General features: G+C 55.4%; 7 protein-coding genes across 7 annotated transcripts; 4 read left to right on the top strand and 3 right to left on the bottom strand.

The window, feature by feature from the left end:
* Positions 1-1,112: 1,112 nt before the first annotated feature.
* Positions 1,113-5,705, top strand: D7B24_009183 (uncharacterized protein; the record flags this gene model as incomplete). Its single annotated transcript, XM_028643261.1, has 3 exons — positions 1,113-1,871; positions 1,928-3,995; positions 4,045-5,705. The coding sequence occupies 3 exons, from the start codon at positions 1,113-1,115 to the stop codon at positions 5,703-5,705; spliced, it is 4,488 nt and encodes a 1,495-aa protein (XP_028498312.1).
* Positions 5,706-5,958: 253 nt separating this feature from the next.
* D7B24_009182 (uncharacterized protein) lies at positions 5,959-7,131 on the bottom strand (the record flags this gene model as incomplete). Its single annotated transcript, XM_028643260.1, has 1 exon — positions 5,959-7,131. One exon carries the CDS (start codon positions 7,129-7,131, stop codon positions 5,959-5,961), a length of 1,173 nt encoding a protein of 390 aa, XP_028498311.1.
* Positions 7,132-7,335: 204 nt separating this feature from the next.
* Positions 7,336-9,374, top strand: D7B24_009181 (uncharacterized protein; the record flags this gene model as incomplete). The annotated part of the gene is made up of 3 exons (XM_028643259.1): positions 7,336-7,357; positions 7,717-7,967; positions 8,031-9,374. The coding sequence occupies 3 exons, from the start codon at positions 7,336-7,338 to the stop codon at positions 9,372-9,374; spliced, it is 1,617 nt and encodes a 538-aa protein (XP_028498310.1).
* A 1,603-nt stretch (positions 9,375-10,977) lies between these two features.
* Positions 10,978-12,850, top strand: D7B24_009180 (uncharacterized protein; the record flags this gene model as incomplete). Its single annotated transcript, XM_028643258.1, has 5 exons — positions 10,978-11,059; positions 11,141-11,385; positions 11,466-11,717; positions 11,790-12,536; positions 12,608-12,850. 5 exons carry the CDS (start codon positions 10,978-10,980, stop codon positions 12,848-12,850), a joined length of 1,569 nt encoding a protein of 522 aa, XP_028498309.1.
* Positions 12,851-13,182: 332 nt separating this feature from the next.
* D7B24_009179 (uncharacterized protein) lies at positions 13,183-14,124 on the bottom strand (the record flags this gene model as incomplete). The annotated part of the gene is made up of 1 exon (XM_028643257.1): positions 13,183-14,124. One exon carries the CDS (start codon positions 14,122-14,124, stop codon positions 13,183-13,185), a length of 942 nt encoding a protein of 313 aa, XP_028498308.1.
* A 1,197-nt stretch (positions 14,125-15,321) lies between these two features.
* D7B24_009178 (uncharacterized protein) lies at positions 15,322-15,927 on the top strand (the record flags this gene model as incomplete). The annotated part of the gene is made up of 1 exon (XM_028643256.1): positions 15,322-15,927. The coding sequence occupies one exon, from the start codon at positions 15,322-15,324 to the stop codon at positions 15,925-15,927; it is 606 nt and encodes a 201-aa protein (XP_028498307.1).
* Positions 15,928-16,728: 801 nt separating this feature from the next.
* On the bottom strand, positions 16,729-18,371 carry D7B24_009177 (uncharacterized protein; the record flags this gene model as incomplete). The annotated part of the gene is made up of 2 exons (XM_028643255.1): positions 16,729-17,978; positions 18,038-18,371. The coding sequence occupies 2 exons, from the start codon at positions 18,369-18,371 to the stop codon at positions 16,729-16,731; spliced, it is 1,584 nt and encodes a 527-aa protein (XP_028498306.1).
* Between the last annotated feature and the right edge of the window lie 116 nt (positions 18,372-18,487).

Below are 18,487 nucleotides of genomic sequence, written 5' to 3'. Positions count from 1 at the left end.
TCGGTTGCTTCCGGCGCTCCGACTCCGACACCACTGACTCGACGTCAGGTAGGGCCATGATATCACCTGGTCCACGCAACACCTCAGCCCTTTTCTGGCCTTACCTGGCCCTGTCATGGATTGTCAGCCTGGAAGAAGGGGGCTAATAAGCCACATCGCACATCAACAATACCCTAAGCATCGACGAACAAATGAGTACGACGAGAAAATACGTGCCCAGCCGGTTGGTGCATTCTTAGTTCGAATGTCAGCAACGACGTTGTTGGCTGGACGCCATCCGCCAATCCTGATCCGAGCTTACTGATGGCCTCCCCTGTGATACTTCGAGAGGCGCCCGTCCATTCTGCAAGCTGGAAGCATTTCACCTGGTACAGACATCGACAGGTGCTGTCTCAGCAGCGTAATACGTCAACATTGGGCGGTGGGTTATTGCCCGACTTTTGCTGGCCGAATGCTCCGACCCACCAAAACCCACCAAACCCACCGCAACTGAGCCTTGCTGGAGCTGCGCTGGGGTGTGTCCGGGAACCCTGCTAAACTGTTCGAGACCTAGCCAAGTTTCTAAGACACAACCACAACGCACTTACTCGACGCTTTCGGTATGCACCAGCACCCCGAGCCTGAACTCAATACTGCCAGGTACGCGCCGGCTATGGGCCGCCGCTCAAAAAATTGCACTCTGAGCTGCCTTAGCTACTGAGCTGGATGCAGGGTGACGACATGTTCGGCGCTCGCCTGCTCTCCGCAATGTCCTAGCGCGCGTTGTGGTCTACGGCGGCCATCCTAGCACTGAGCAGAACGGAGGCCCGGGGTGTTCTGTCGGCATGTTGTGTTGGTCAATACACGGCGTACTCTAGAGTCCGCAAACAACAGAATGATGGGCTCATTCCAATCGGCTTCCAGGGAGCTCCCGAGCCTCTTGGTGCCGTACTTTATCTATGCAGCTCGTCCCCAATCTGGATCAACTGTCCCTTCATTATTGCCAATTACATTTTGCTCTTCACTTTGTCTGTCTGCCGAGGAAGGCTTCCGTTGACACTCACAACACTCACATCAAAGTCGCCGAGACAACCATCAACACATCTATTAGTTAGCGCACCGTCGTCTTCACGATGAACGGGCACTCGCCAGCTGCTGATCCGTCTCGCGAGGAGTCGCCCATCCGCGACACGGACCAGTACTCGCCCACCGAGACTGCCTTTGCGCCCATCACTTCCTCTAGCCGGCATCACCACAAACACTCCGAGAGTGACGCCACATATGGAGAAGACAATGGACTCCAACGCCGGGATTCTACCCTCATCATGGAGGAGGGTGACCGGAGGGAACTGCGCAGGATCGCCACGGCCATGTCGCAACGTCGCCGGCAATCCTTGGCGTCCTTGCCAGAGGGACAGGTCCCTGACTCCTTTGACAGTGACAGCGACCCTGCCATGGACCCTACCAGCAAGTCTTTTGACCTGAAGAAGTGGCTACAGAACACCATTGAAGCTTTGCGACAAGAAGGTATCAGCTTGAAGTCGGCCGGCGTCGCGTTCAAGGACCTGAGTGTCTCGGGTACTGGAGACGCCTTGCAGCTTCAGCAAACGGTCGCCTCTGTGCTCCAAGCCCCCCTCAAGCTGGGAGAGCACTTCAGTTTCGGCAAGAAGGAGCCGAAGCCCATCCTCCGCAGCTTCAATGGCCTGCTCAACACCGGCGAGCTTCTCATCGTGCTTGGCAGGCCTGGTTCCGGCTGCAGCACGCTACTCAAGACCATCACAGGCCAGCTCCATGGTCTCCACATGGACGAGAAGTCCGTCGTGCACTACAACGGCATTCCGCAGAAGGAGATGATGAAAGAGTTCAAGGGTGAAACAACTTACAACCAAGAGGTGAGAACCGTCCCGTCTTGCCTGCATGAGAAATACTGACTCGGAATTCTTTGCAGGTCGACAAGCACTTCCCTCACTTGACTGTCGGCCAGACCCTTGAGTTTGCTGCTGCTGTTCGCACGCCGTCGAACCGCATCCACGGCATGTCTCGCGAGGAATATCACAAGGGAAGCGCTCAGATTGTCATGGCAGTCTGTGGTCTGAGCCACACCTACAACACCAAGGTTGGCAATGACTTCATTCGCGGTGTTTCGGGTGGCGAGAGGAAGCGTGTCAGTATTGCCGAAATGATGCTTGCTGGCTCGCCCATGGCGGCGTGGGACAACAGCACCCGTGGCCTTGATTCCGCAACAGCCCTCAAGTTCGTCCAGTCTTTGAGGCTCGCTGCCGACTTTTCCGGCTCCGCCCACGCTGTGGCAATTTACCAAGCCAGTCAGGCCATCTACGATCTTTTTGACAAAGCCGTCGTTCTCTACGAGGGTCGCCAGATTTTCTATGGCCGTGCCAGCGACGCCAAGGCGTACTTTGAAAAGATGGGCTGGCATTGCCCCCAGCGCCAGACTACTGGCGACTTCCTTACATCTGTGACCAACCCACAGGAGCGTCAAGCGCGCAACGGCATGGAGAACAAGGTGCCGCGTACCTCGGACGAGTTCGAGCGGTACTGGCTCGCATCTCCTGAGTTTGAGGCTCTTCGTCGCGAGATCGAAGAGCATCAACAAGAGTTCCCCATTGATGCCCACGGCCAGACCATTTCTGAGATGCGCGAGAAGAAAAACATCAGACAGTCGAGACACGTCCGCCCCAAGTCGCCATATACAGTCAGTCTGGCCATGCAGGTCAAACTCACGACGAAACGAGCCTACCAGCGTATCTGGAATGACATTTCGGCGACTGCAAGCCACGCAGTCATGCAGCTCGTCATGGCTCTCATTATTGGTTCCGTCTTTCACCAGAATCCAGATACAACGGCAGGTCTCTTTGGCAAGGGATCCGTTCTCTTCCAAGCCATCCTGATCAGCGCTCTCTCTGCCATCTCTGAAATTAACAACCTGTACTCTCAACGCCCGATCGTCGAAAAGCACGCCTCGTATGCCTTCTATCATCCCGCAGCAGAAGCTATAGCTGGAATCGTCTCTGATATACCGATCAAGTTCATCACTTCGACCGTGTTTAATGTCGTTCTCTACTTTCTGGCCGGCTTGAGAGCGGAACCTGGACAATTCTTCCTCTTCTTCCTGATCACGTACATCTCCACCTTCGTTATGAGCGCCATTTTTCGGACTCTCGCGGCTGTCACCAAGACCGTCTCACAAGCTATGATGTTGGCTGGTGTCATGGTCTTGGCACTAGTCATCTACACCGGTTTCGTTATTACTGTCCCGCAAATGCACCCCTGGTTCGGTTGGATCCGCTGGATCAACCCAATCTTTTACGCTTTCGAAATCCTGATCGCCAATGAGTTCCATGGCCAGAACTACGAGTGTGACACCATTGTTCCGCCTTATTCGCCGCCCGTTGGAGACTCTTGGATCTGCACGACTGTGGGTTCCGTCCCTGGACAGCGAACTGTGAGTGGTGACGCCTTCATGGAGACGAACTACCACTACTACTACTCCCACGTTTGGCGCAACTTTGGTATTCTCATTGGCTTCTTGATCTTCTTCATGATTATCTACTTCGCAGCCACCGAGCTCAACTCGACGACGAGCAGCTCTGCCGAGGTTCTTGTATTCCAGCGCGGCCATGTTCCCAGCCACCTCAAGGACGGAGTCGACCGCGGCGCCGCTAATGAAGAGATGGCTGCCAAGGCTGCGTCCAAGGAGGAAGTTGGTGCCAACGTTGGATCGATTGAGCCCCAGAAGGATATCTTTACTTGGAGAGACGTTTCTTATGACATTGAGATCAAGGGCCAAGGGCGCCGGCTTCTCAATGAAGTTTCTGGATGGGTCAAGCCAGGCACATTGACTGCCCTGATGGGTGTTTCGGGTGCTGGCAAGACAACTCTTCTCGACGTCTTGGCCCAGAGAACTACCATGGGCGTTATTACTGGTGACATGTTTGTCAATGGAAAGCCTTTGGATGCCAGCTTCCAGCGCAAGACGGGTTATGTTCAGCAGCAAGGTATGTTTTGCGTGACTCCAGGTATCTCATTCCTTACTGACCAGTGTAGATCTCCATCTTCAGACGTCCACTGTCCGTGAGAGCTTGCAGTTCAGTGCTGAGCTTCGCCAGCCCAAGACCGTGAGCAAGGCTGAGAAGCATGCCTTTGTCGAGGAAGTCATTGACATGCTCAACATGCGCGACTTTGCTGACGCCGTTGTCGGCATTCCCGGCGAGGGTCTCAATGTTGAACAGCGCAAGCTCCTTACCATTGGTGTCGAACTCGCAGCGAAGCCTAAACTTCTTCTCTTCCTTGACGAACCTACGAGCGGTCTCGACTCTCAGAGCTCTTGGGCCATTTGTGCGTTCCTGCGCAAGCTCGCAGATGCGGGTCAGGCTGTCTTGTGTACTGTGCATCAGCCTAGTGCCATTTTGTTCCAGCAGTTCGATCGCTTGCTTTTCCTGGCAGCTGGCGGCAAGACGGTCTACTTTGGCAACATTGGAGAGAACTCGCACACGCTCCTTGACTACTTCGAGACCAACGGCGCTCGCAAGTGTCACGACGACGAGAACCCTGCTGAGTACATGCTTGAAATCGTCAACAACGGAACAAACCCCAAGGGCGAAGACTGGCACAGCGTCTGGAACGGAAGCCCAGAGCGTCAAAGCGTCCGAGACGAGCTTGAACGCATCCATGCCGAGAAGGCTGCCGAACCAGTGGCTGGTGAGCACGAGGCTGGTGCTCACTCTGAATTCGCCATGCCGTTCACCGCTCAGCTCGTTGCCGTCACGCATCGCGTCTTCCAACAATACTGGCGTATGCCTAGTTACGTCTTCTCCAAGTTTATCCTCGGAACTGCCGCTGGTCTGTTCATCGGTTTCTCTTTCTATGGCGCTGAGGGATCCCTCGCTGGCATGCAAAATGTCATTTTCGGCGTTTTCATGGTCATCACCATCTTCTCCACCCTCGTCCAACAGATTCAGCCTCACTTCCTGACCCAGCGCGCTCTCTACGAAGTCCGCGAACGTCCTAGCAAGGCCTACTCTTGGAAGGCCTTCATGCTTGCCAACGTCGTCGTCGAGATTCCCTACCAGATCGTGACGGCTATTCTGATCTACGCTTGCTTCTACTACCCCATCATTGGCGTCCAATCCTCCGCACGTCAGGGTCTTGTCTTGCTTTTCTGCATCCAGCTCTTCCTCTATGCGAGCTCGTTCGCACAGATGACCATCGCCGCCTTCCCGGATGCCCTGACTGCTTCCGCGGTTGTCACCCTCTTAGTTTTGATGAGCTTGACATTCTGCGGTGTTTTGCAGACGCCCGACAACCTTCCTGGATTCTGGATTTTCATGTACCGTGTCTCGCCCTTCACTTACTGGGTGAGCGGTATTGTCTCAACGCAGCTACACGATCGCCCCGTCACGTGTTCGCAAGAGGAGGTATCCATTTTCAGCCCGCCTTCCGGTCAGACGTGTGGCGAGTATCTCCAGGCCTTCCTCGAGCAGGCCCCCGGCGTGCTGCAGAACCCTAACGACACTGAGTCTTGCCGCTACTGCTCACTCAGCGTGGCTGACCAGTATCTTGCTGGCAGCAGGATTTTCTACTCTGAAAGGTGGCGTAACTTTGGCATCATGTGGGCCTTTATCCTCTTCAACATTTTCGTTGCTGTTGTGTCATACTGGGCATTCCGCGTCAAGAAGTGGAATGTGAAGAAGCCCAAGAAGGCTTGAGGGGATGATTCGTGATGGAGTCTCTTTCGCACGTTTCTTTGTGTATTCTTGATACAACCCTTTTAATGGTGGTAGAGGTAGTACTGCTGCGTACGGGGTCATTTTACTTGCAGGGCGTTCCGGATATGGTCTGTTTTCATGTTTTTAATTCACTTTGTGTTTAATAAACTCTTGAAAGTCGGCTACATTGATGTGTTATGGCCACTCACACGACAACGAAGCAGGCATCAAGCCCAACATTCTTGACTGGATATTAATCGTCCATATTGACTGCATCTAGTTCCTTATACATCTCTTGTTTAATCTCAGCACTCGCCCAAGCCATGTCCACACCATTTCTCGCCAACTGAACCATCTCCGCCTTGCTCATACTACAATAGGTATACACCTTTTGCATGTTCCCATCGATCCATACATCGTGCATGTACACAGGATCATCGCTGTTGATGCAAACCTTGACGCCGCCGTCCACCAGTCGTCGTATTCTCGGGAACAACACCTCTGTCGCCGTTCGCCGGTGGTATGCATGCGGACACAGCGTCAGCCCGATAGCCCTGTCCGCAAGACCGGTCAACAATCTCTCGTCGTCAGCAGCATCGAGCCCATGGTCGATCCGCTCCGCGCCCCGACCACCACACACATCAAATATCGCCTCGGAAACATGCGCGTGGGTGTCTTTCTGCCCGACATCGCAATGCATCGTGACACGCAGCCCATCCGCCCTGGCACGGCGAAACCCCTCCTCGAACAACAGCGGCGGCCGCTCGTAGGCGTTGCTCGCGAGCCCGACGGCGTGGAACAGACCCATGCCCCCCTCGACCGCGCCTGCGGCCCACGGTCGCGCGGCTTCGTAGGCGGCTAGCCCCTCGTCGATGGGCCGGTCGCGGATGAAACAGTAGATCCAGTTGGAGCGGACGCCGTATTTTGCCGCGCCCTCCCGCTGGGCGCGCAGATAGCCGTTCATGACCGTCTCCGGGGCGACGCCGCGGGCGGTGTGGCCCTGGGTGTCGAAGAAGGGCTCGGCGTAGCGGACGTTCATGGCGGCGCAGCGGGCGAGGTACGACATGGCCAGGTCGTAAAAGTCATCTTCCGTCACGAGGACCGCGCAGCCTGCGGCGAAGGCTTCGAGGAAGGTTGGGATGCCGGGCGTGCGGCCTGTGAGCTCGGGGCGGTGGGTCAGGGAGACGGCATATGAGGCCAGCAGGGCCTCGTAGGTTGGATAGGGGAGGGAGATGTTGTTTCTTTTGGCGAGGGACCAGCGGAGGGAGGGCAGGAGGGTGCCCTCGATGTGGACGTGGAGCTCAACCTTGGGGAGGGAGGCGATGAAGGGGGATATCGCGAGGCCGTCCATGATGATGTGGCGGCGTTCGGACAATTTCAAGGAATAATGTGACTCTGGGAAACGAAAACTGTATGAGGTACACATATCTTGAGTCAAGTTCAAGACGTCTTGTTTCCTTTCTAAAACGAGCTCTCGATCTTATCTACGATCGACAACTTTGTCGGGCCCGCCCCGACGCTGTCGGCTTCAACCGCACTGTATGGCAGCGTCGTCTTGTGCCCAAAATAATCGCTGGTGATAGCGAATGACATGTCGCTCGACTTGCGGACAATCACAGGCAAAAGCACCATGCCTATCGGCCGACAGCGGAGTCTAGAGCACTCGGTCGGAGTAATTGACGGTGATCGACATTGTCAATGGCTGAAGAGATGGAGCGCACCCTGATCGACCTTACAGGCGCCAGATCCTTCCTCCACAATAGACAATAGACCAGGTTTGTACCCCGAGAAAATCGGAGCCGCGATTGCGATAGGGCCAGGGAAAGATATCTCCATGCAACATATCATCTTGGCGATACTATCGTGCTGGTTTTTAAGAGCGACGGAGCCCGGTGCTGCGTGTCTCGTGCCGATCTCCGGCTTATTGGCACCTGTATTTGTAGATCAGAGCTGGTGTCTCTGGCAGCTTAAAAGATTGGGCCTGACCCCGCGTTTGTTCTCCTTGCCACAGCTTCTTCCGACCATCAGCACTCCAACGCGACTTTGATCACGACAGAGGTCATGGATTCGACCACCGATGATACGAGGCCAGGAGAGGAGCCTGAAGAGCAGCGTCAGCATGTCGATGCCACCATGGCGAAGCGCGTGGTGCGCAAAATTGATCGCTTTATCATCCCTGTTCTATTCGTCACCTACATGTTCAACTTCATGGATCGCACCATCTTGTCGAGTGCTTCTGTTTTTGGTCTCAGAGAAGACACTGTTCGTGTTCCTTTCTTGAGCTGTGCAGCTCATAATGCTCATTTCACGACTGACAAATGATAGAATCTGAGGGGTCAGCAGTACAGCTGGATCTCGAGCATGTTCTACTTTGGCTACTTTGCCTGGACGTACCCAACTTCGCTTCTTATTACTCGTCTGCTGGTGGCCAAGTACCTGACCGTCAATGCTCTCTTCTGGGGCACTGTCGTGGTGGTGACAGCAGCATGCACCAGTTTTGGCGGCCTCCTCGTGGTCCGCTTCTTGCTGGGTATCGCTGAGGCGACCTTAACCCCAGCCTTTATGTTCCTCACATCAACCTGGTATACTCGCGACGAGATCCCCTTCCGTACAGGGATCTGGTTTGCTGGCAACTCCGTGGGTGGACTTGTTGGTAGTCTTCTTGCCTTTGGCGCTGGTCACATTAGCCCAGACAATATCGTCGGTCCCTGGCGTGCCATGTACCTCATCCTCGGTCTCGGCACTTTCGTCTGGTCGTTTGCTATTTTCACGTTTCTCCCCGATCGCATCTCTAACGCTCGTTTCTTGAACGCCGAGGAACGTCAGTTTGCCGCAGACCGTGTCGTCGTTGCCGGCACAGGCAGCACAGAGAAGACGAACTGGCGCCTGGACCAGGTCAAAGAATGCCTCGTCGATCCCAAGACGTGGCTCATCTTCGCCCTCGAGGTGACCACGCAGATCCCCAACGGTGGCACTCAAAACTTCGCCAACCTTGTCATCCGCTCCTTCGGCTTCACAAGTCTGCAGTCGACTCTCATAAATATCCCCTATTCGCTGCTGGCTGCATCGGTCATCGCCGGCACCGGTTGGCTTGCCGGCCGCTACCGCACAATGAACTGCCTCCTCATCGTCTGCGTCGTTTCTCCTTGTATAATCGGTTCCGCCATGATCTACCGCCGCGAGCACATCAGCCCTAGCGGCGTCCATCTCTTCGCCTACTTTCTCCTCGCTTCCGGGCCTGGTGCTATGCCCCTCAACCTGTCTCTTGTACAGAGCAACTACCGCGGCGTCACCAAGAAGATGACCGTCTCGGCGCTCGTCTTCGTTGCCTACTGCGCTGGCAACATTGCTGGCCCGCACTTCTTCCGTGCCAGCGAGGCCCCGACGTACAACACCGCGTTTCAGACCATCATGATCTGCTACTCACTCGTCGTCGTGCTGGCGCTCACGCTGAGGACGTATTTGCAGTGGCAGAACAAGAAACGTGCGAGAGAGGAGGGTTTTGAGGGCTCAGCTGGCGGATCAGGAGTCGTAGCTGGTGGCAAGGTCGTCAGTGCTGGTGAGAGCTCGCGCGATGTGGCCCAGATGGTCGACCGGGTCGCGCTCCGGCCAGAGGATTATGAAGATGTGACGGATTGGAAAACTGTGGGCTTTCGCTACCGGTATTAGATTGGTTCTCCTCTTGCAGCTGAACCTGAAATATTTCTCAAATACAAGACACTCTTGGCAAAACACTGAATGCTTGGTTGCCTCGACACATCGTCGTTGTATTCATCCACACACTTTGCGAACCTTGCACATACAGCACGGCCAGTGTGCATTCACTGGCAATTCAACCTATGGTGCAAAGTATCCAGAATGCAACGCTCCTGGAAATCACGACACGGGGTATCGGGCACTTCAACTACTCCGTCTCGGATGCTGATACCACAAGGGTACATAGCAACCATTGTCATTTCGGTGCCGGCATATTCCTCCAATCGCTGCGGATCTTCATCCCGTCAACCTAACGCTCAAACTGGTTGATTTACTGGCGCCTCTGGGCGCCGAGGACTCTTTAAACGGGGTGTATAGCCGGCACTTTCCCGATAACGTCCTCCAGTTAGAACTAGATGAGGCCCCTGATAGATTGAGAGACTGTCCTGTACCCGAATCAGCTCCGCTTGCGTCAGCTGCTATGAATCAGCTTTCCAGGTTTTCTCCCCTGACAGCACAAGAAGTACGGTGGAGTAGGCATCATTGTCGATGCCCGTCCAAAAGGCCCGGGTCCCCACTAGACAAACCTGCCACGTTTCTCACAGAATTTATGGTTATTTTGCCCCAGTTATTCAAGCATGTGGAGGGGCTTAGACGAACACAACATCCACAACTGACGGCCTGCAGGCTATAGTCGTGCCAAGAGGGTCAAACGACCGACCTGGTTGCTACTACTGGCCAAACGCGAATATGTGTACCCCACAGTGTTACACTTGTGGGCGTGTTCTTGACTTGGCCCCTGGCACGGTAACAGACTCGGTAATTCTTCACCCCCACTTCCCGAAGAGGTTCATATATCAGGACCCGAGGATTCGGAGACACTTTTGACGCAGGTGTTAAAACTTGGGTTGACTAATCGGTGATGTTGAGGCTTGCAATTGAAGAGTACACCTTTGATTAATATAGAGAATGAGTAGGATATCTCGCACCGGAATGGACACAGCCACCAGTGTGGAATCCCCAGGAACCTCAGGATCTTCTTCGCAAGTGAGATCAGCTTGAGAATATTTTTACTCCGTCCAACATAATGTGTGTCTGAAACAGATTAGACGAGGTAGAACCATGATGTTGAATTCCAAGCTGGCGACAGGGCCCGCCGTGCATTACCAACATCATCCTACAATTTTTCACCTTGCCGTCCATCGGGCATCTCATTGCGCGTACATCTTATGGATTAGGGGTCTTCGATCTCACATGAAGATGCGGAGGTGGCGCATGTCGGCACTCAGCGCGTGCGGAGGAGATGCCAAACTTTGGGTTCCCCGCAGACTCTTGTCGCGGGGAATCGATAAAGCTTCGGCTCAGTGGGGGAACTCGTGCTCGGTAAGTGGAGAAATCCGGGGTAGTGGAGCCGCGCAGCTGTTGAGGTCCATGGGCTCAAGCTGAGCCATGATGATCCATATATACAACCCGTGCATTCGTCCTGAGGATATGGTTGTACCTCACAGAGTGCATTCAATATCTCTACAAATTAACAAATCGACACACAAGTTCAGAAACCAGTCAAATATTCAGCATGGCGTCTTGGCGCGAAGCCTTCGCGCTGTCGAAAACTCAGGTTCAGGATGCCTCACCTCCTGGTACTGTCGAGATTTTTGGTAGGTTCTCAAACAGCGATCAAGAAATTTTGAATTGCTACTATGAAAATGACGAGCCGTCTAACATGGAGAAAACTGTAGATATCGGTGATACGGAGGGCGCGACACCCAACGCCTCGATTGTGCTGTTCCCAAAGCCATCCGCCGACCCTCGTGACCCCCTCAATCTTCCTACTTGGCGCAGGGTTGCAGCTCTCTTGACTGCTTCTATCTATGCTTTTGTTGCCAACTATTTAAGTTCTCTGATGGCCCCATCTCTGCAGATGTGGCCTGCTCAGTTTCCGAACGACCCTCAGCCGCAGTTCCGCCTGACAAGGCTTATCGCAGTAAGGCATCTTGAATCCTGCCGTCTCCCCCCAATCTGCGAGTGGCCCTCTCTAACGCTCGTGATCTTTTTTGATACCAGGTCAACATTCTCATGCTCGGAGCCTCGAATATTTGGTGGGTGCCGCTCTCTAACTGGGCGGGACGTCGGCCTGTTTTGATCATTGCAACCCTCATGATGACGGTTTGCTCTGTCTGGGGAGCCACGGCAACCTCGTACAACTCGCTGCTCGCTGCTCGCATCTTTCAAGGAGCTGGAGGTGGTGCATCTGAAACAGTCGCCCCTGCCTTGGTAGGCGACATGTTCTTCGCCCACGAAAGAGGCCGCGCCATGGTAAGCCTGCGACATCGCTTCTTCTGATACGCATCCACAAAGACGTCGCGGCTGACTGGAGCCACTGAACAGGCCGTGTACACCATTTTCCTCGCCGCCGGCGCAACGGCTGGCGGTTTGAGTGGTGGCTACATCGCGTTCCACTATGGCTGGGACTCGACATTTTGGGTCAGCGTCGCCCTCGCGGGCTTCTGTTTTCTCACGACACTGATCTTCGTCCCCGAATCCCTCTTTGACAGGGCCGAGCCTTCGAGCCCTGAGCTGAGCGACGAAAAGCAGAAAGGCCAGGCCATACATGAGGAGAGTCACGAGCTTGTTCAGCCTCTCTCGCTTGTGGCGTCGTTGGGCTTCCGTCGCCCGGCCGGTAGCTTGGTGGACCACTTCACACGACCTTGGCGAGCCCTCCGCCTGCCTGGCACGTGGGTCGTTACGCTTCATTACGCCGGCCTAGTCGGTGGCATCGTCACCATCTCCACAGTAGGCGCGCATCAGATGGCCATGCCGCCGTACTCGTGGGGTGCCAATGCCGGTCTGGTCAACGTTGGCGGTCTCGTCGGCGTCGTTCTCGGGTACATCTACACCTATGTACTCTCCGACTCCCGCTTCAAGAAGAAGGCCAAGGTTCGTGGGCACGGAATGTCAGAGGCGGAGGACCGTCTTCCTCTTTTGGGTTTCCCACTTGCCGTTTCGACATGTGGGTTTTTCGTCTTCGGCTTCTGCGCGCAGTACCCTGGCGGGTCTCGCTGGGTTGGGCTGCAAGTTGGTTTCGCCATGCTGTCTTTTGGACTGATGCAGGTGCCCTCCATCGGGTTCAACTACGTAAGTGGCTCGCCCATGATTCACATCTGGCTACGAAAGCAGGAGGATTGTTGCTAATGCCGTGTTCCCAGCTCATTGATGCGTACACTGTCGCCGCATCAGACTGCTTCACCGTGGCCACGATTATCCGTTCTTGCATCGCCTTTGCCTGGACTTTCTTTGTCTCGGACTGGGAGCACCATAGTGGCCCGGCTGAACCTTTTGGCATCTTTGGCATGCTCATGGGTCTCTTCTCCCTGACGACCATTCCTCTGTGGCTTTATGGCAAGCGGCTCAGAATTGTGACAGCCCCCATGATCCAGGGGTGGATGTAGGCTATTTGCAGCTGAAGCCACGAGTACTGCTTTTTCCGTTATTGGCTAGAGGAATCACCAGGAGGAGGCATCACAGGGGGCACGCTATCTTGGAAATGATATGGTGCCTCGAGGGCCCCTACAGAGAGGCGTCTGATGAAGCGGGGAGGAAAGACTTGTAATGGTTACCTCGTATTGCTCTATGATTCACACTGCGACTATATAAATGCTGTTGTTGGGACGTCTATGGGTACTGAAATATCGAAAGTATCGCAATCTTGAAGCACGCCATCTACCCCTTGGGTCTGTCTTCCATCGTGCCTGGGCTCGTACATCGGTCCATTTTGCCGACATCAGTCCCACTTCTTCCAGTCCATGGGAAACCCTTTGAGAGCTGGATTCTCATCGTAGGCGCAGTCAAACCCTTCGTCTCTGGCTTCCTGCGGCATGGACTTGACGAGATGGCCGGTAAAGTCATCCTCATTCGCCCATGCCATGTGAGCACTCCCCCAATCCTGAGATCTGAACTTCTCCTGCCAGTCGCTCGGCATGAGCAGCATACTGATGAGACCGCCGCGAATCCAAACGCCCCTCTCATTCTCCTGGCCCTCGTAGTCGTCGCTGTCCTTGGCGAAGCGGAAGCAGTGCGTGCGGGCACCGTCCTTGTGAAAGACAACCTTGGGGTGCATGGCCACGCTCGTCGGCATGGGGTCCCACGCAGGATACGGGAACTCCTTTGGCGTGTAGTCGAAGCGGAGCCTCTGGTCTTCGGCGACGCGGTTCTCGTAGCCGCCGTGTTGCGAGACGGACACGCCGCGGACTTTGCCCTCCTTGGCCCAGACGACGACGTGCTCCCAGTCGTGGCGGTGGTTGTAGCCGCTGACGGGCCACGACCAGGCCCAGTCCATCTGGAAGTAATAGGCGTAGACGAAGGCGCACCACCCCCGGTTGCAGCGGCCCCTGACGTACACGTTGGTCCGGTCGAGGGCGGAGCGGGGACGGCACGGACCGACGTCGTCGGAGGGTGAGAGGCCCTCGGATGGGGTTCCATCTATTGTCATGGCGGGCACGCTGTAGCAGCTGTCCGTGTCGAAGTCCACCAGCGGCTGGAACTTGACTTGAAAATAGTAGGCGAAGTCGTGGCCGTCCACGATGGGTTCGAGGGCTTGACTCTCGCTGAGGATCCGACTCGAGTTGTTCTGGCGCCGCATGGCCGAGGCAGTCGATGGCACGGACAGCACCATGGCAGTGACCACAGCAATATTTCGAAGGGTAAGCATCTTTGAATATAGCATGTCTTGACTCTATATGTCTTGAATTATTTGCAGAAGAATAAGGCTCGTGAAATATGAAATTGGAGTGTAGTGATGGGGAAACAACCTGGATCTCAGTGGGCTTGGTGGGCTCGGTTTATATACAACATCAGCGGATTCACATCAGAGCCCTCTCGAGATCTTTCTTTCAGCTTGAATAAGACGAAGCAGTGAGTTCGGGCAACTCCGTGTTCTGGTCGCCGATTCCTTTGCAGCTTCACGACCACTGGCCCACCACCGGCCGGTTGCCTCCATCTGAATGCAGACATGCTGTTGCATAGCCCTGCCGCAGGAGCCCGTTGCTGTCGAGCTTTTCGGCCGAATAGGTTTCTCAGCTCCGTTTGTTCATTATCGATGCCACAGCCCCCCGTCTTACCGCGTCGGCGAAGTGGTACCACTGCTGACTGAGCGCTGCCTCTGCGTACTTAGACCTTCAGCTGAGTGGCCGGCACGCCTGGTCGCGGCCAACGAAATCAGCCTCCGTATTGACGAGCTGCAGCAATATAAGCAATTATATCTCGGCGATCCCGCTGAACGGGCCGACAATGTTGCAAGGGCATCCGCCTTGTCGTTGCTCAGGAGGGCAACATCTGCAAGCGCATTCACCATATCCTTATTTCACGCCTGGTTCAGTACTTCCAAGCATAGACCTTTGATGCCGGGGTGGTCAAACTCATGGTGATCGAGGCAATTGATGTTGCACGGGAGCCGCGATTGAGTGCAGCATACAGCTAAGTGCCAAATGCCCCTAAGGCCCTGGAAGCTTTAAGACCTCCAAGCTTCAGGGGCCATACCTGCTGAGCGAGGCAGACCAGTAGGTCCGTACAATATGAATCGCTCGGTGACATGATTTCAACACCCCAACATCAACAGATAAATAATACATGTCCGCCAAACACCTCAGTATTCAATTGACAGACGGACTATTACCTCACGTCCCAGCGCTCCGAGAAAGAGTAAAGAACGAGGGGAAGGATGGGCCAGGCGTGAAGCTCCGGCCAATTCTCCCTGAACACGTGACGTCATCCCAAAGCACAAATGCAAAGAATATTACAGAAGCAAGACCCCTAGATGAGATCACCCCCTCGACAGCCCCCAACGACGGCACTTCATGGCCGCCTCTGGTTGATCCCAGATTCTAAAAACACCATTCATCCCCAACCTCCACCTCCACCTTGAATGTCTCTCGCCAATCTCAGAAGATCGCTCCTCATGACTCGGGTGCCCACAACTACAGCCGTTGTCCGCGGCGCCAGCGTCAACATCGTCCTCAAGGCCGACCAGCCAACAGGCCGAACAGTTTCCGGCGCCGTCCAGGATGTGCTCACCCGCGGCAACCACCCCCGCGGGATCAAAGTCCGCCTCACCGACGGCAGGGTCGGCAGGGTCCAGTCCATGGCCGGCGCGGCGCTGCAAGCCGGGTCTCAGCCCGCCGCTTCCGAGGTGGCAGTGCCCCCCGACGCAGCCAGCTGGGCCCCCGCAACATCCACCAGAGGTCCAGCCCGTCAGCGCGGACCCCGCGACTACCGCGACGGGCCGGAGGGGCCCTCGCAGACGGTAGGCCTGGATGCGTATATCAAGCCTGCAAAGACGAAGCGCAAGGGCAAGGGCGGCCCGTCTCCTGCCGGGGCTGTCGATCCAGCGCCTCCGCCCAGCGAGCATGGGTTTCAGCCGAATCCGGCCGTTGAGCGTGCGGAGGCTGGGGTTGTGGCCTGTCCAGTCTGTGGTGCGTTTGAGGGGGACGCTGCTGCTGTCGAGCATCATGTTGCGAGCCACTTTGACTGAGGCTCACCCATCCAAGCTTCGTAATACGTCGAGCAAAGCCTCTCGTTGGAGACGTCACGGTCTAGCTTGGCATGGCTACAATTCCCCGACGGACGCCACTGCTGAGCCGGTCTGGCTGTGCGTTGGTCCGGCATACAGGCGAAGCCGAAGCCTGCGGGCAGTTGAACGAGCCGTGCCGGTACTGCAAACAGTGCCTTCGGGGTGTTCGTTGGCTCACCGTCCACAAATCCTTACTGCACAAATAGCAGTCGCGTGGAGCTTGAGCCCAATCACGGTACTCATCCGGTCAATACGACGCGCGACGAATGACTGTATGTAATTCCAGAAACTACTTCTTTGAGCACAGGTACTAACCCTGATGTAAGGAGTGGCCTGCGTTTCATCTTGCGGAGGAGGCACCTCAACGAACATGGGGAACATATTTGGCTCAACGCAGTCCTCGGGAATGCAGCAGCAACGCCGTCAGAGTACCCTGACTGACAAAAGAATGGCGAGAAGCTGGGCGCATACAGGGCGAACCTACTAAAGGCCTCGTATTCGGCAGCATGGTAGATAAGCACCAGATCGAGGGCCAAAATAACACCCACACGCTCGCAGGTACTTGGCTACGTCTCAGCAGTTCAGGGCACGAATGGGTTCATTTATCGAAGCATTCATCAGTCATAACATGCTGTGCACTTTGGCGGTCCATATCTAGATAGATGCAGGCGAATAGCAAAACTCTCTGTGCACTCTGGCGTATCCATATCCAGATAGATGCAGGCGAATTGCAAAACTCACGCCGTATCCGGCTCTTCGCCATCACTGGCCGCTGTTCTTCCTCCTCACCTCCAGCCGTTCCCGTGAGCTCCGCAGTCTCCCCTCGTCCATCGACTTGCGCCACGTGCACACCTCGGCGAACTCGCAATACAGGCATTTCCAGGCATCCTCGATCTGCACGCCCTTTGGCTCCCGCTCTGCCTTCCACCATTGCATGGTACCGCCGATGTAGGAATCGAGGGCACTGTCATCCATGGGAAAGATGCGGTTGTCGATCAGCGACCCGTCGGCGCGGTATCGGTACTCCACCGAAAGGAGACGGCCAACAGAGTCGGCGCCATGAGGGAATGTCTGTTTCAGCTCAGCGACGAGCAGCGGCAGAAGCTCGCGTAATGTCCTGTACTTGATGAAATCTGGGGCCGAAGAGACAGTTGATGTTTGAGAACCGTCCGCGAGCTGTTGGCTGCCGGACGCCTTGGGCACGTACTCGTCATGGCTTGGATGGTCGATATCAAAGAATTCGTCGTCGTGTAGACTCGCAATCTGTGCGATGAACGAGTCGGAAAAGGGCTCATCAGGGTCAAGGTTGTACCGCCGGAATATTCGTAGATAGTCCAGCTTCTCAGCTGCCATGACCGATAAGAATCTGTGATACAGGAACAGCTGCACCTTGGCCGGCCTCAGCTGCGCCGCGTTGGCCGTGCTGCGCTTGCCCCGAGTCTTGACATCGGTGAGGTAGATTTGCGGTATTCTCTGCATGCCAGGTTTCTGTGACGCAAAGTAGTCGGTGATGCTAGGCTGCGACTCTTGGCTTTTTCGTAGCTCGGCCTCAAACTCTGGGTCAGGGTGATCGTAACTCAGGCCATCAATGACGCCATTGACGAGGTTACCGTCCACAAAACCCCAGACCTCGAGCTCACGCGTCAGGCCCGTGTCGCGCAGCGTTCTGAGGCCCTGTATCAAGTTCCACACCTTCAGACCGAACGCATCCTCTTTGCTCACAACCTCAACACGGACCGTTGTATGCACTTCATCCTCGAGCTCCTTGTGTAGCTTGGTGCCCTCCTTCATAGCCACGGTCCGGGTCTTTCTGCCAAACGGAAGTCTTGTCAACGTGTAGAAGTATTGCAGCTCGCACCATGACCCGGCTGTCAGATCGCTCACTGAAAAGGGCTTCTTGGGAAATGACCGAAAGCGTACGAGCGGCGAGCGCGTGTCTGGGTCGGCAACAGAACGGGTTCCTGTTTGCGTTGGGGCTTGAGGGGCCACAAAGGCGGATAATGCTTTGCCGACTAGACGCTTCGGGTCAGTCAGTTTCAGTGGAATACTGTCGCGAGGTATGGTGACTCACGATCGGGATAGCTGACAACTTGGTCGTCACGCAGAGCCCTCTCGAGGGCGCTCGGTGGTTCTGCCAGGCTGCCTGTGGACCACGACTTGGGGTCCTTGGCCCACGCACCAGATGGACGCTTGAGCGCGAGCCCATGGCCAGCCTGGGCGTCGTGAAATGCATGATCTGGTTGAGACCGTGGCGGTGTTTCTACCTGGTTCGGAATAATCGCCGACGCAATGGGTACAATCGGCTGCGTTGTGGTGTGGTCTGTGACCAGCTGGCTCAGGAGTGTCTCCTCTTCCAGCGAAAATTCGTAGTCACTGTCATCATCCAGCGTTGGAAGGGACGCCATGTCGAGACAGATTCAAGACCATGTCGAGGGGATCGAGTCCGTCGAGTGGGCCGTTCGACGCACGTTGCGTCACGACTTGTGCGAGACGGTGGTACTTATCATGGAGGGGCAATTGA

Source organism: Verticillium nonalfalfae (genome assembly GCF_003724135.2).
Source record: "Verticillium nonalfalfae strain VnAa140/NRRL 66861 chromosome Unknown scaffold_9, whole genome shotgun sequence".
Taxonomy (NCBI): domain Eukaryota; kingdom Fungi; phylum Ascomycota; class Sordariomycetes; order Glomerellales; family Plectosphaerellaceae; genus Verticillium; species Verticillium nonalfalfae.
This window is presented reverse-complemented; position numbering and strand designations above follow the sequence as displayed.